The following is a 14,601-nucleotide window of genomic DNA, read 5'->3' on the forward strand; positions in this document are numbered from 1 at the left end:
ACATACTAGACATTACACTATCTGGTTACATGCAATCACTGTACCATGCCAATGGCCGTTAGTTGTCGAGTTATTAGGCTAAATAAAAAAATAAAAAGTATACTACTCATAATTAATAGAAATATCGGAAAAGAAATGAAACGCAAAATTTATAGTCATTAGACACAATAATGAGATAAGCGGCAGAAAAATGACATGACACAGAGAGGGCATAAAGATTGCTCGAAACAGCGGAGATGAAAACCTGAAGAATCGATGAGAGGATACCATGGGGCAGAGCTAGAATTACAGATAAACGACGGAGATGCAAGGTGGATAACATTAATAACTGGACAAGAAACAGAAGAGTAGAATGGAATGACCACATAAGCCGAATGACAACAAAGAGGGTAGTAAGGAATATTTTAGAAACGAGATTGCTACTGTGGACAAAGTTAATGAGGATAATGATCTGCCTAATTTTAAAAGAACAACATTTTTATAAACCTCTTAATATGTATATCAAAAACGAGAAAGACACATTTTACATAATTTTCTTAAATCAATGCAATAAAATAACGTATTCACATTATTAGAAAACATCGTTCTAACGTATTAACTGTACAAATAAAATAAGTAAAAATGAATTTATTTTATTATTCACGTGTTTACCCCTCAGCGCCGCTCAGTCATCAATATGAACAATAGTCCAAATAAGTTGTTTAAATTCCTTCGCTTTTATTTTCTATTAAACGATTCGGTCTGCTGGTACCGTATACAAAGTATGCTTTATATTTATGAGCCCAAGATTATAATATACGTTTATACATTGTAAATCATGATTTGGAAGTGCTCCTCGTAACGTTCAAGGTCGTCTGCAGTGTTGATATTTACTTCATCTTTAAAACGAATAAAGAGTAGTATATTACATTCGGTTAATCTGCTATTCCAAAATCCAAATTGTTGGTCTACTAGCTGTTTTTCAAGTGAAGCTTTAAGATAGTCACATACAAAACATTCAAATATCTTTGGTATTACACTAATTATACTAATGGGCCTGTAATTATTCACCAATGAATTATCTCCCGCTTTATAAATAGGTGTTAAAAAATTATTTTTCCAACATTCTGGAAATTCACCCCCATTTAAGGATAGATTAAAGATGTGAAAAAGTGGTCTGGATAATATGAAACAACAGTTCTTGAGAAAGCTGGGAGGCAATCCATCAGGACCAGGACCAGAATTATACAGTTCTCAAATATTCTCATTTGAGAACTGTATACCTAATTATTTAAACAATCTTTGTTAAATAGGAGACCGGTAGAGAATCCTTCAGCTTATCATGGAAAGTAAAATCCAGGGCTGCAGAGGGTTTATTAGTAAAGAAAGTTCATAACCGATAAAGTCAAAAATGTTTGTAAGGATGGGAAGAAGTAAGGAAAAGGTAAAAAAAATTGAAAGATTAGCAATAACTGTTTATTATTGCGAGTTAGAAATCGCCTGTTTTATTTATTATTACTGCAAATGCGATTAAAGCCATAGCAAAGGTTTTTAATTCGATATTTCGTAACTTTTCGCAACATAACTATTACTTTAAGGTAAAATGGGCGCTTGAGTGTTACGTAACGTTTAGATAGGGGAGGGGGAGTAGAGAAAAACGTTACGAGGCGAGAGTAGGGAAAAATCTTCAAAAATGCGCAATACACATACTTACACCGATCAGCGCAGTGTTCAAACTTGAAGGAAACGTGATCGTATTTACAAATAGAAATAAAATCTGAGAATGTCGAAACCAAGTGTTTTGTTTGTACTACTTATAATGCAACTTCTCAGCAAAAATTGCTTTTTTATGTTTGTTGGGCGAGATGTATTAATGATCTAAAGCAGGGGTCGGCAACATGCGGGCCGCATGCGGCCCTTTGAAAACTTTTTGCGCGGCCCATCAATGCACTAATGTAATTTTATAAAAAATCAACAAACTTATGAAAAATAATAAATTAAAGACAGAAAGACAACAGACGGGATAACAACAATGGAACAACAGTTGCATGGACCGAAATTCACTAAAATATAAGGAACTTAATAAGGCAATAAAGAAGGATAAGACAAGACATCAGGGACTAAAATACTGAACAAATCGAAAATATTATAGGAAAAATCAAGAGTATGAAAGTGTTAAAAAGTCTAAATAGGAAAGACCGACAACAAATACACCTGATAACAGATATAAATGGAATCACTATAAATGACAAAATAATTTAATAAATATAATTGAGTATTACTATTTATACAGAATTAAGGCCCATTTATACATATCAGGGCCGTGTCCGTTCCGTGTTAAGACAGGGCCCGGTCCAAAAAAAAAACAATATGTACTCTTTGAGTATATTTATACATTGGCGTTTCCCGGACGGGGCCCGTCCGGGCCCGGTCTGAAATTAATCCCAGCCGATATTTTTGCTGTCGGCACTGGCGATGCACGAAAATGACACGGATCGCAGGGACTTGTATAAACACGATTTTATTGTTTTGTGAACGCGACTGCTGGAAAACAGACAAGCAATAGATATTGTGAGGTGAGATCTTCTATCCAAGGCGAAATATTTTCAACTATCTTTTACACAGAGATATGTAATAACGTTTTCCTCTCTTATTCGGCCCGGTACGCACACTGCCACAACCCGGTTGTATGTAAATATTGCATTAAAAATACCCGGACTCGGCACTGACACGGAACGGATACGGCCCGGGTATGTATAAATGGGCTTTTATACTTCAACATAGAAAAACCAGAAAACCGCGGTATGGAAATATTAAATGTAAAATCTGAACTACCAAAATTACCAACGAGGATGTTATAAATGCCTTAAAATAGATGAAAGATGAATATAGATTAAGATCAACACAGAGGTCCATCGAACAAGCTATGTTACGACTAAGCTGAAAGGACATAAACGAAAATAAGGATGTGTGACGCAGGACGAAGGTGGAAGATGCAATTGGAGAAATTGCGCAAATAAAATGGAACTGGTCATGACAAAGCAATGAAATGTGGACGCGAAACATCATACATTGGAGACCACACGAGCCAGGTCATACTAAAGCAAAACCACAAAAACGATGGCTAGACGACGTCAAAGCAAAAATGGGTAGATACTGGCACTAAATAGCACAAAACAGAGAGAAGTGAAGAACTAATGGAGAGACCTTTGTCCAGGGATGGATGCAAACAGACTGAAGAAGAAGACTATTTAAGCTACATTTGAATATGCGGCCCGCATAAAAAAATTTATTTTGAACATGGCCCGCCATCCGAAAAAGGTTGCCGATCCCTGATCTAAAGGACCAAATTAAATACAATTTTATTCATTACATTTAAATGCTCAGAAGCTGCCTTTTACTTTATTAAATACTTCATTTATGTGGATAGTTAATATGCTTCTTTTCATGAGCATTTTTCAGTGCGTCACAAATGATAGAAAAAAAGGCAAGTCCGTGATAATATACATTTTAGTGACATGACAAATTAGTTAAATCTGACAGTTGTCACATTTTATTTGCAATTTGGCATAAAAACAAATCAATTGTGTTTATTGCATTTATAAAATGGTATTTTCTTTGATTTGTGTAGTCTTATAAATTGTACAGAATATATTCGTAGATATATTATATAATTCGTGATAATTTTTTTTCGATTATAGCGCCATCTATCGACAACTAAGGAAAAAGCTTAGGGCGGTAACTGGCTTACTAACCGGACACTGCACCCTAAGAAAACACCTGCACAACATGGGGATCTTTCACGGAGACCCTGTTTGCAGGAGATGTGGGGAGGCAGATGAAACTGCCTCACATGTCTTATTTGACTGTCCAGCCCAAACCCGATGGCGACTGCAATACGGGGTCGAAAACTCGAACCTAAGTGTCAGAAGTCAGGTAAAGAACCTAATAAAGGGTCTTGTCCTGCTAGCTGGGAGAATGGACCTCTTACGGCCGGTTTCACAATCTGTGGTTAACCCTAGCGGTCAACTAACCTTTACCCACAGTCTAACTGACAGTTGCTGTTTCACAACCACAGATTCAATCATGGTTAGTTGACCGTAAGTTTTGTTTTATTTTTCTTATGTTGGTAGGAAATTATGGACAATGATGGACAATGATCACCAGAAATAACATTTTTATGGAAGAATTATCAAATCAGCTGATCAGTTAGATGAGTTTCGATTGATTTTTATTAGGATAAATTCAATAAATTGTTATATTTCTTTATGACTATTAATTTGTTGTATATATTTTTTAAGGATTTTATATTTAGTTGTGTTTATTTTGCAGATTAAGGAAAAATAAATGTGTGGGTTAGGATATTCAGTCAGACTTGTAGTTGATTTGCATAATCATATTTTTGATGTTGATTCTTGCTACCTTGCTTTAAAAATTCATATATTTTAACATACCTCCTATTGGATTAATAAAATTTGATACATGATGGTTGCATCTTAGATTTTGGACCATAAAAATTACTATGCAAAACTTTTTTGAAGTATCTTTTTTTCGTAAAATTAATATTAAAAATGCTTCCCATACGTGGCCAACTAAAGTACACACACTGTATATTACATGCACATTATACATTTTAAGTTTTGTTTAAGAATAATATTTGTTTTGAGGTCTTTCGCCAATATTGTTAAAATTAAATTGTTAATATAAAAACATGAAGCAAGCAAGAGACTATAGTATGTATTAATAATTACCCCAGGAAGCAAATCATTTAAAAATCGAACAATTATTGGCCGCTGAAATGCTAAACGCATTTAAGTACATCATATAAATTCATATCTGTAATTAATAATTTACGTGTATACACTCTGTCCTGTCAATAAAACGAAATTAGGTTAGGATAACCTCTGGTTAAGAGCTTAACCATCACTCCAAGCTCTGGTTAAAAATTCTGTCGGTTAACCACAACTTCGCCGTTGACCTGATATTGTGAAACACATATTTCGGGGTAACTTCTGGTTATCTCTTAACCACAAGTTAACTTCGACTTGTGAAACCGGCCGTTATAGGTAACAGACGACTTAACTTCAAGTTAAGTAATCCCGAACCCATTGGGGACAAAAACCCAATGATGGTTAACCCGAGACCGAACGGTGTGCAATAAGCCTACTCAGGCTGCAGTACGGGCCCCATGGCCACCCGGTTCGATCTAACAATCAAAAAAAAAATCGACAACTAGAATAAATGTTATAAATGTCACCGATGAAATGTAATCACCGACGTGCGTTTTTTTTCTGTCACATACAATTTAATGCATTAAGGCGCAGTCTCTCTTATGCGATTGTCGCATAAGAGAGACTGCGCCTTTAGAATGAAATCGAAAAACTGTGACGCACTGAAAGATGCTCATGAGAAAAAGATAATAAAAGTTATTATGCCAAATAAAAGTACATACTTGACAGATTAAAATGGCATAGTTAGCTTCACGGAAAGATGATTTTGGTTTTGATATAATCGGCTGTCTAAAAACCTATACGATTTTTGAAAAATTAATGTTTGACAACTTATTACGTTTATTGCTAATTCTTGCTACTCATTAAATCCTTCACTAAATGAAATATTACAATGTAAGGAATTTAAAACTATATGAGACAAACTGAGTACATTACGCATAAGTTTGCATCGAGTGCCGCATGCCTTTGGTCTAAATTAATTGTATTTACATGTACTTCAAACAATCAAACACATGTTATTTGTTGTGGTTACGAAAAGAGATTTTCAAAATCAAAAAGTCGTTTACATGTACATTTCCCCACACCTTTAATATTTACTTTGTATTTTTAATAATATCACTATTTTTTATAATAATAAATTTTCTCAAAATCAAAAAGTCGTTGACATGTACATTTCCAAACCCTCTTAATATTTAGGTACCTAGGTACTTAGTTATTATAACGAACATGTTACAATGAGTATTTCTCATCACCCGTCACATTGTTAAAAAATATACAGAGAGGGGTAAAATTATGGAATACATTCATTTTCTCTAAAATGGACGATTTTGCAGAAAAATCCCGAAACAGGTCGATTTTTAATTTTAAAATTCAATTTTTGGCATATATTTCATACTAGTGTCTTCATCCATCTGGGCGTGATTACGCAATCGATGATTTTTTTTTAATGGGAATAGGGGTCGTGTGGTAGCTCATTTCAAAAGCTGTTCAATTCTCTATTCAGTAATATAAACATTAACTAACTATTTAGATGGGAAATAAGCCACAATTAAGTTGAAAAAATAATTTTATTAACGTTTCGAAGCCGAAATCGAGTTTCGTTGTCAAAATAGAAAATACTACTAAAATAAACAAAAATGTTGTTGCTAAGTAAAAAAATTCTTCTAATAATTTATTTAATCTGACTCATTTATATTGGCAATTCAGACGTATACTATACATTTTAAAGTAGAAGACTTTAAAATGATATCGCCAATATTTATGAGTTGCGTTCCTGGGACGACTTTACTAAAAGATAGTTCATTCGATTACATGAAATCAATCCCAACTCAAGAATATCCGTCACAAAAAAATCATAGCATGTGATCTGTCTTTAAAAAGACAACCAAATGCAACGATGACAGTAAAATTCTCGCGTTAGAGATTCCATAGTGGGAATCACGTGGGAAAACCAGGAAAAAACCTCGTGATACTATCCCGACATCGTAAATATTTGGTCTTATATTTAATTTACTTTCAAAAAAAAAATTTACCTCGTGATTTACTATGGAATCTCTAACGCGAGAATTTTACTGTCATCGTTGCTTCTGGTTGTCTTTTTAAAGACAGATCAGATGCTATGATTTTTTTGTGACGGATATTCTTGAGTTGGGATTGATTTCATGTAATCGAATGAACTATCTTTTAGTAAAGTCGTCCCAGGACCGCAACTCATAAATATTGGCGATATCATTTTAAAGTCTCCTACTTTAAAATGTATAATATACGTCTGAATTGCCAATATCAATGAATCAGATTAAATAAATTATTAGAAGAATTTTTTTACTTAGCAACAACATTTTTGTTTATTTTAGTAGTATTTTGACAACGAAACCCGATTTGGGCTTCGAGACGGTAATAAAATTATGTTTTCAATTTAATTGTGGCTTATTTCCCACCTAAATAGTTAATAATAAAAATGCCACGAGGAAATAGCTTCAGGACAACATAAACATTAACATCATTCTTTATACAGGTTAGCCAAATAAATAATTTTTGAATTGAATTAATTGACGCAAAAATAAGAATGCCTGTAATCTATGTAACTCAAAATACATTCTATTACTGTCAGAAAATAGAAAACAAATGTTTATTTGGCAAATAAACATCTAGGCCTGGATCCCGCGTACCAAAAAAAAGTGTATTAATAGCAAGCTGAAAATTTGTCAATAGCTTAACAGTGTCTAGTCGGACAAACTTTGATGTACGGGAACACTGGAACAGGGATAGTTTTAATTGTGGAACAGTTTAAAAACTTGGAACGTCAGAAAATTTGTATTGGACAGAACATCCAATTGATTTGTTACTCTTACATTAAACTCTCATGCAAAAATCAGACTGCTATTACTAACCAACATGATTCCTGTCATTTGAAATGTTCTTCGTGTTCCACTCATTAAAATGCCCATTTGGTGATAAACACCAGTCTGATTTTTGCTTGAGAGTTTAATGAAATGGTAACCAATCAGTTGGAAGTTCTGTCCGACAAAATACATGGAACGTTTTCGTAGTGTGAGGTTTTAAATTTTTAACCTGTTCCACAATTAAAACTTTCCCTGTTCCAGTTTTCCCATACATCAGAGTTTGTCAGACTAGACACTGTTAAGCTATTAACAAATTTTCAGCTTGCTATTAATGAACTTTTTTTGGTACGCGGGATCCAGGTCTAATTGCTTTTCGCTTAAATTAAATGTTCAAACTGCCAAGAGGCGGGTGGGAGGCTGTTTGAGATTTAATTTAAGCGAAAAGAAATGTTTTTTTGTGAAATAAACATTTTTTCTATTTTCTGACAGCAGTAAAATGTATTTTGAGTTAAATAAAGTACATACATTCTTGTTTTTGCGTCAATTAATTGAATTAAAAAATTATTTTTTTGGTCACTCTGTATAAATATTGATGTTAATGTTTATATTAATGAATAGAGAATTGAACAACCTTTCAAATGACCTACCACACGTCCCCTATTCCCATTTAAAAAAATCATCGATTACGTCATCACGCTCAGATGGATGACGTCACTAGTATGAAATATATAGGTATGTCAAAAAATTGTAATTTAAAAATAAAAATCGAACTGTTTCGGGATTTTTATCCAAAATTGTCCATTTTAGAAAAAATTAATTTATTCCATAATTTTGTCCCTCTTTGTATAGTGACGAGCGCGCTAATAACCGGCAAAATAGCACAAAAGATGGAAAACCTATTAAGTTGTGAGATAAAAAGAAACGAAACCGGTCGAGCTGGAAAATTTAGCGATATTAACCTTTAGATTTACATTATATTGATTGTTTCCCACCTTTACACGTATCGCACGAGTTTGGCAACTACCACTGTCACATTGACAGTTTTAGCTGACATACTCCTCTGATACGTGTAAAGGTGGGAAACAATCAATATAATGTAAATTTAAAGGCTAATATCGCTAAATTTCCCAGCTTGACTAGTTTTATTTCTTTTTATCTCACAACTTAATAAGTTTTTCATCTTTTGTGCTATTTTGCCGGTTATTAGCGTGCTCATCACTGTATAACGATATTTTTTAAGTAATTCACCCCCTAATGAAGGGATGAAAACTAAAAAAACGACCCCCATTAAATAATATATAAATATAGGTACTCGTTATACAGTTGGTCTGTGTTCATTGAACTGGCAAGAACCACAAGTTCTTATCGAGCAGGGAACCATGTTGCCCTTTGAGCACTCCTAACACATTCAATCTTTTAACACCGACTTGGAGTCGCTGTAAATATCATATAAGTATCATGTAAACCGTATTTCTCGATGTTACCAATTGCATAAGGTTGCTAGTTTCATGTACTAAGCAGAACACACTGAAGATGATCTGATCTAGATCGAAAACGTTTTGCGAATCCTTTTGGATGACTTTTAATGGTTTTAATAAACTTTTTTTTATACCATTGTACAAACGAGTACCTCAAATAAATCACCTTTTCAGCCAGATCGTTTTAAAGTTTAAACATAATTTAGTTTCGATCACGTTTTGACCAATTTTGAACACTGTGCGGCGGTGAGGGGCATGAAAACCTGAAAGGGATAATGTTTGCAGTAATGGCATAGCCAAAGCGAGTCAATAGATAATTCCCATAAAAAGAGATATTTTCCGAAACGAACAATTTAATCATCAGAGTCAACAAATCAGAGTTACAGTACTAACGCTATTTCTTTTTTAGTTTTTAATTGCTGCCAAAAGTATTTGTGATAAATTAAGAAATGTTGGTTATTGGGCAGATTTTATAAACCCATTTTCCGGACGTCCTTATTTTGCTCCTTCGGCGTTACGGGAACTTTACCAAAACGATGAGAAATTCAGATGTTTAGATTTTCAGATAGTCGAAATTAAAGATTGCAAAGTGATATCGAACGAAGACAGTGGTAAAAAACATTTTATAGGTAAGTATTTTCTATGGGTGGCAGTAATATTTTTATAACTTTGGTTGTATTTCTACACTCACTGGCACGAAAAACAGGCACCCCAAAAAATGAGTTATTTTTGATGTCTCGTATCTTCTAAACCTGTTGTCCGATTTAAGTATTTTTTTTTAATATGTTATAGTTTTATTCTTTAGCAATATCGCTGTGATAATATTGTTGCTAGACAGGTAAATTTTCATTGTATACCGGGTGTACCAATCAAACTGGGTTTATTTCTCAATTTTCACAACACCCTGTGGAATATTCTAGTCTTTAAAAAATATTGAAATTAAAACCCAATTATAGCCCCAGATTTTCTTAAATCCACTTCATTTACTACTTAAAACCTAACAAATTTCATTAGCATATCTCAACCGGTTTTAGAGCAATAAATAAATCGTCAGTTTGTAAGAATAAATTCAACACCCCGTATCTCGGAAACGAAGCATTTGCGGACATAGGTTTATTAAGCAAACGGTCATTATCTTTTCATGCAGAATTGCCCCTTGAAGTTTGTCGCACTTATTTAGAAACACCCTGTATTGATAAAGAACATGCTAGTTGTTAAAGTCCCTAACTTTTTTTATTATCCAACATACGCGAATGAATAAAAAAAAGAATGTGTGTGTACTTTGTACGCACGTAAGAAGTTATACTTCTATTATATGATTATATGATTATAAACGAAATTAATATACTTTTTATTTATATTTTATTTAAATATTAAATTAATTTATACTTAATACTTCTCAAACATTTTTATTAAAACAGTGCCAAAAATTAAAATAATAAAAAAATAAAACACACACAAACACATTAAAAATGCCACAAATGATTTCTGAACATTAATTGTCGGAAAAATTTTTAACTAAATACGTATTTTCTGAAAATAAAATTATATAATAAATATACTTACAATCATAAAATGTATAAAAAAAAATAAAAAAATAAAAGTTTCTATTGGGATTCGAACCAACTTACCACGCGGTTGGTATTTGCGTTGTATTGGGATTCACCCGCATTAAAACTGCACCACAGAGGCAGCTTGTCATTATGTGCGAAGATCGTCTAACTAAACAGATTAACCTTTTGACATTTTTAACTTATGTAAATCAAATTATTTTGATTTTGAATTGAAATGATTTAGAATTGAAAAAATACAACAAAACATAGGGTAAGAAGACAATATATTAGGTGAATATTGATATGAATTTTGATGGTAATCAAATTATGTAAAAAAAAGTATTACATACTACTTATGTATTTTGGTAGGTTCAAGGTAGGTATCGGAGCCCGTATAACGACTAATACATTTCGCAATCACTTGCGTCGTGCAAAGTGGCTATGTTCAAATATCATAACAAAATTTGATCAACTATTTATAAAACACTTACCAGTGAAAGATTCTTTAGCTTTGAATAAGCGAGATCTGCGGCACTCATACTAGGCACAGTTTGATGAGCTTTCACATTGGCATGCAACAATCATCTCTTCTATGTAAATAAGTCCAAAAATATAATATGAAAACTATTTAAAAAGGCAGTATAACCATTAACTAACTTTTTGTTTGTTGTTTCTCTTCCTACAAATTTTAAAACGCAACAAGCATACATTATAACCAAACACAGTCCCACAGCTGTGCCACAGCTGCCATATTGGATAATTTTTGTCATGTCATTTGAACATCCAATCAGAACAAAGTTATAATGCGCATGCGCCCGGTCGCTAGGTTTTCCCATATAAAATTTCACCGTCATTACGCCCGTAAAGAAGTATAACTTCAAAAATAGAATGTTTTATAAAGGCTAGAATATTCCACAGGATGTTGTGAAAATTGAGAAAAAACCCAGTTTAATTGGTACACCCGGTATACAATGGAAATTTACCTTTCTAGCAACAATATTATTATAGCGATATAGATAAAGGGCTCTAACATATTAAAACAATTATTTAAATCGGACAACAGGTTTAGGAGATACGAGCCATCAAATATGACCCATTTTTTGGGGTGCCCGTTTTTCGTGCCGGTGAGTGTATATTTGTTTTCACTTACTGTTTGTCCCAACGCAACGTTCTTACTTACAGTTTTCTCGTGTCCCAGACACTTCATTCTTCCTTCTTTTCTTTTGTTCTTCTGTCGTAAATTTTACTTTCAAGCTCGTCTTGAGAATATGTAAACCTGATACCGTCTGATACTCACTATGTACAGCTGGTTCCAAAAAAAAAAACTGATACGACTCTTAAGCGTATTATCTAGAAAATTGAGCAGTGTACTTTCTTCTTCTTCTTTTTGTTTTTGGTCTCGCTGCAAGGCAATTACCAGCACGATTTATAGGCGATCTTGATGTAGTCTGGCTCTAAGCCATATCAAAATCGCTGACTATGTTCTTGTAAAAAGCTTTTGATGAGGTGTGATATAATGAATATGAGTTTAATTATATTTAACTTATTATATTTTGAAGGATAAATACTTATTATTTACATACTGTCACTGTCACTGCCAATTCTTAAAATGTGTCAGATAACTTCAACCTTAAAAAATGACTGTTTGTTTGTTTATTTTATTATTTGTCTGTCATAATAAATATAATATAATATCAGATCAATCATACACTGCTCAACTTGATAAAATCTTACTAAGAGTCGTATCAGTTTTTTTAGGAACCAGCTGTACATGGTTGTTTCATTGAAGAGTTCAGTGAAGTTCATGGTTATATCTGAATTTTCATATCAAATTTTCATTGATCGGTCCAAAAGTTTTTGTGGCATTTTTCTTTCAGAAATTAACTTACTTTTTACGTTTTTTCTGTCATCTCCTGTACCTCGCATTCATAACATTGTTCTTCTGTAGGAGCCCTCTTCTAATGAATATCTTATGCAAACTCTTATTTGTCTTGGGTCTTTCTTATTCGTAACGGGAAGTCTAAGCCAGTCCATTCTTTGAGACTACTTAGCCACGTCGCGCATCGTCTACCAGAGTTTCTTGTGCCCTCAGTATTTCCTTTCATTATGAGCTTCTTCTTCTTCCTTCTCTTTATAATCAATTCTGCTTGTTCATTGGCGGATTGATACCTATATGGAAGGTTGTCACTCCACATATTGCGCGGTCGGCCGATACTTCTTCTACCAATTACCCTATTTGACCACACGTGTCTCCCCCATTCTGCTTATGTGGTTATTCCATTATATTTTTCTATTTAGTGTCTATTCGTTTATACACTGTACGTTACATTGATTTCTAATGTCTTCACTCCTCTTTCGATAGCTCAGCGTATTTCCTGTAATTATTCTCAGTACTCTCATGTCTGCCGTTTCCAGTAGTGTTTGTGTTGTGGCTGTATCGGGTCTTGTTTCGGATGCATATGTCATTATTGGTCTTACTCTGGCTTTATAAATTCTTGACTTCATCTCAGTGCTAATATGTCGGATTCGCCATATAGTGTTATTAAGACATCCTACCAGTCTATTGGCTTTTTGTACTTGATTTTTCACTTCTTTGTCCAGGTCTCCGTAGCTTGACAATGTAATTCCAAGGTATTTTATATCCATTACTTGTTCAATACTGATACCATCAATTTCTATTTTACATTTTATTGGTTCTTTACACATTACTATTGTTTTAGTTTGCTGAGGTGAAATTGTCTTATTGAATTCTTTTTCTCTTATACAGGTAAATAGGGAGAAGTGTACTTTTGAAGTGTGTAAATTAAATACTTCCTACCTGAGCGCTTTCGGCTTATAAAGCCATCTTCAGAGCTATGCTACAATAAAAAGGTCTCTAATGAATAATTGATTTTAGAATTCAGAAGTTTAACTTACGTTAAACACTATGAAGAGAGATAGATCCCATGTATGATATAAAAATACTTCTATTTTTTAAGCAGTTTTTTAATTGATGGAAAAAATTGGAAAAAAAACCTTGTCTGATTGTTGAAAAATGCTCAACCTAGCTATTGTTTAAAGGTCGGACAAGTTAAAAACATCTATTACAAGCACAAAGGACGTTCACACGAAAAATTACATTACATAAAACGAATATTTGATCATGGTAATGTCAAGAAACCTTACCATCTGAAGTCTACGGTGTCAGCATGCAGAATGGCGGCATGTGGCATGGAGGCTTTTAATGACAGCCGACACAGACAAGGGTGTGCTCGTTAAGGTGCTTTCATTTTTTCTCATATTAATTGACAGTTGACATATGACATTTTAGCAATTGAATTGAACAACTTTTCAACAAAGTATATAGTTACATAAATCTAGTTTTAAAAAATATAATGAAATACATATTGAGAAAAGAATTACGGTCCAAGATAAATCAGTTGACAAGTTATCCTTCAAAAACTGAACTCAAATTTTTTTTATTTTTAAATAGTGATGAAATTTGCGACTTATTCAATAATAGAAAAACTTCTAAAAATAAAAAAGATTTGAGTTCAGTTTTTGGAGGATAACTTGTCAACTGATTTATCTTGGACCTTAAGTCTTTTCTCAATATGTATTTCATTATATTTTTTAAAACTAGATTTATGTAACTACATACTTTGTTGAAAAGTTGTTCAATTCAATTGCTAAAATGTCATGTCAACTGTCACTTGATATGAGAAAAAGTGAAAGCACCTTAACGAGCACACCCTTGTCTGTGTCGGCTGTCATTAAAAGCCTCCATGCCACATGCCGCCATTCTGCATGCTGACCAGGATCAAATATTCGTTTTTTGTAATGTAATTTTTCGTGTGAAAGTCCTTTGTGCTTGTAATATATGTTTTTAACTTTTCCGACCTTAAAACAATAGCTAGGTTAAGCATTTTTCAACAATCAGACAAGGTTGTTTTCCAATTTTTTCCATCAATTAAAAAAACTGCTTAAAAAATAGAAGTATTTTTATATCATACATGGGATCCATCTCTCTTCATAGTGG

At 33.2% G+C, this 14,601-nt stretch overlaps 1 protein-coding gene across 1 annotated transcript in view; it reads left to right on the forward strand.

The window, feature by feature from the left end:
- Window positions 1–14,601, forward strand: part of LOC126889583 (cobalamin trafficking protein CblD-like) — a 38,551-nt gene that overhangs the window by 20,623 nt on the left and 3,327 nt on the right. Inside the window, exon 4 of the mRNA XM_050657983.1 lies at window positions 9,440–9,659. Within this exon, the coding sequence (XP_050513940.1) occupies window positions 9,440–9,659 (220 nt within the window). The remainder of the gene's footprint in view (window positions 1–9,439; window positions 9,660–14,601) is intronic.

This window comes from Diabrotica virgifera, chromosome 8, assembly GCF_917563875.1.
Source record: "Diabrotica virgifera virgifera chromosome 8, PGI_DIABVI_V3a".
Classification (NCBI taxonomy): domain Eukaryota; kingdom Metazoa; phylum Arthropoda; class Insecta; order Coleoptera; family Chrysomelidae; genus Diabrotica; species Diabrotica virgifera.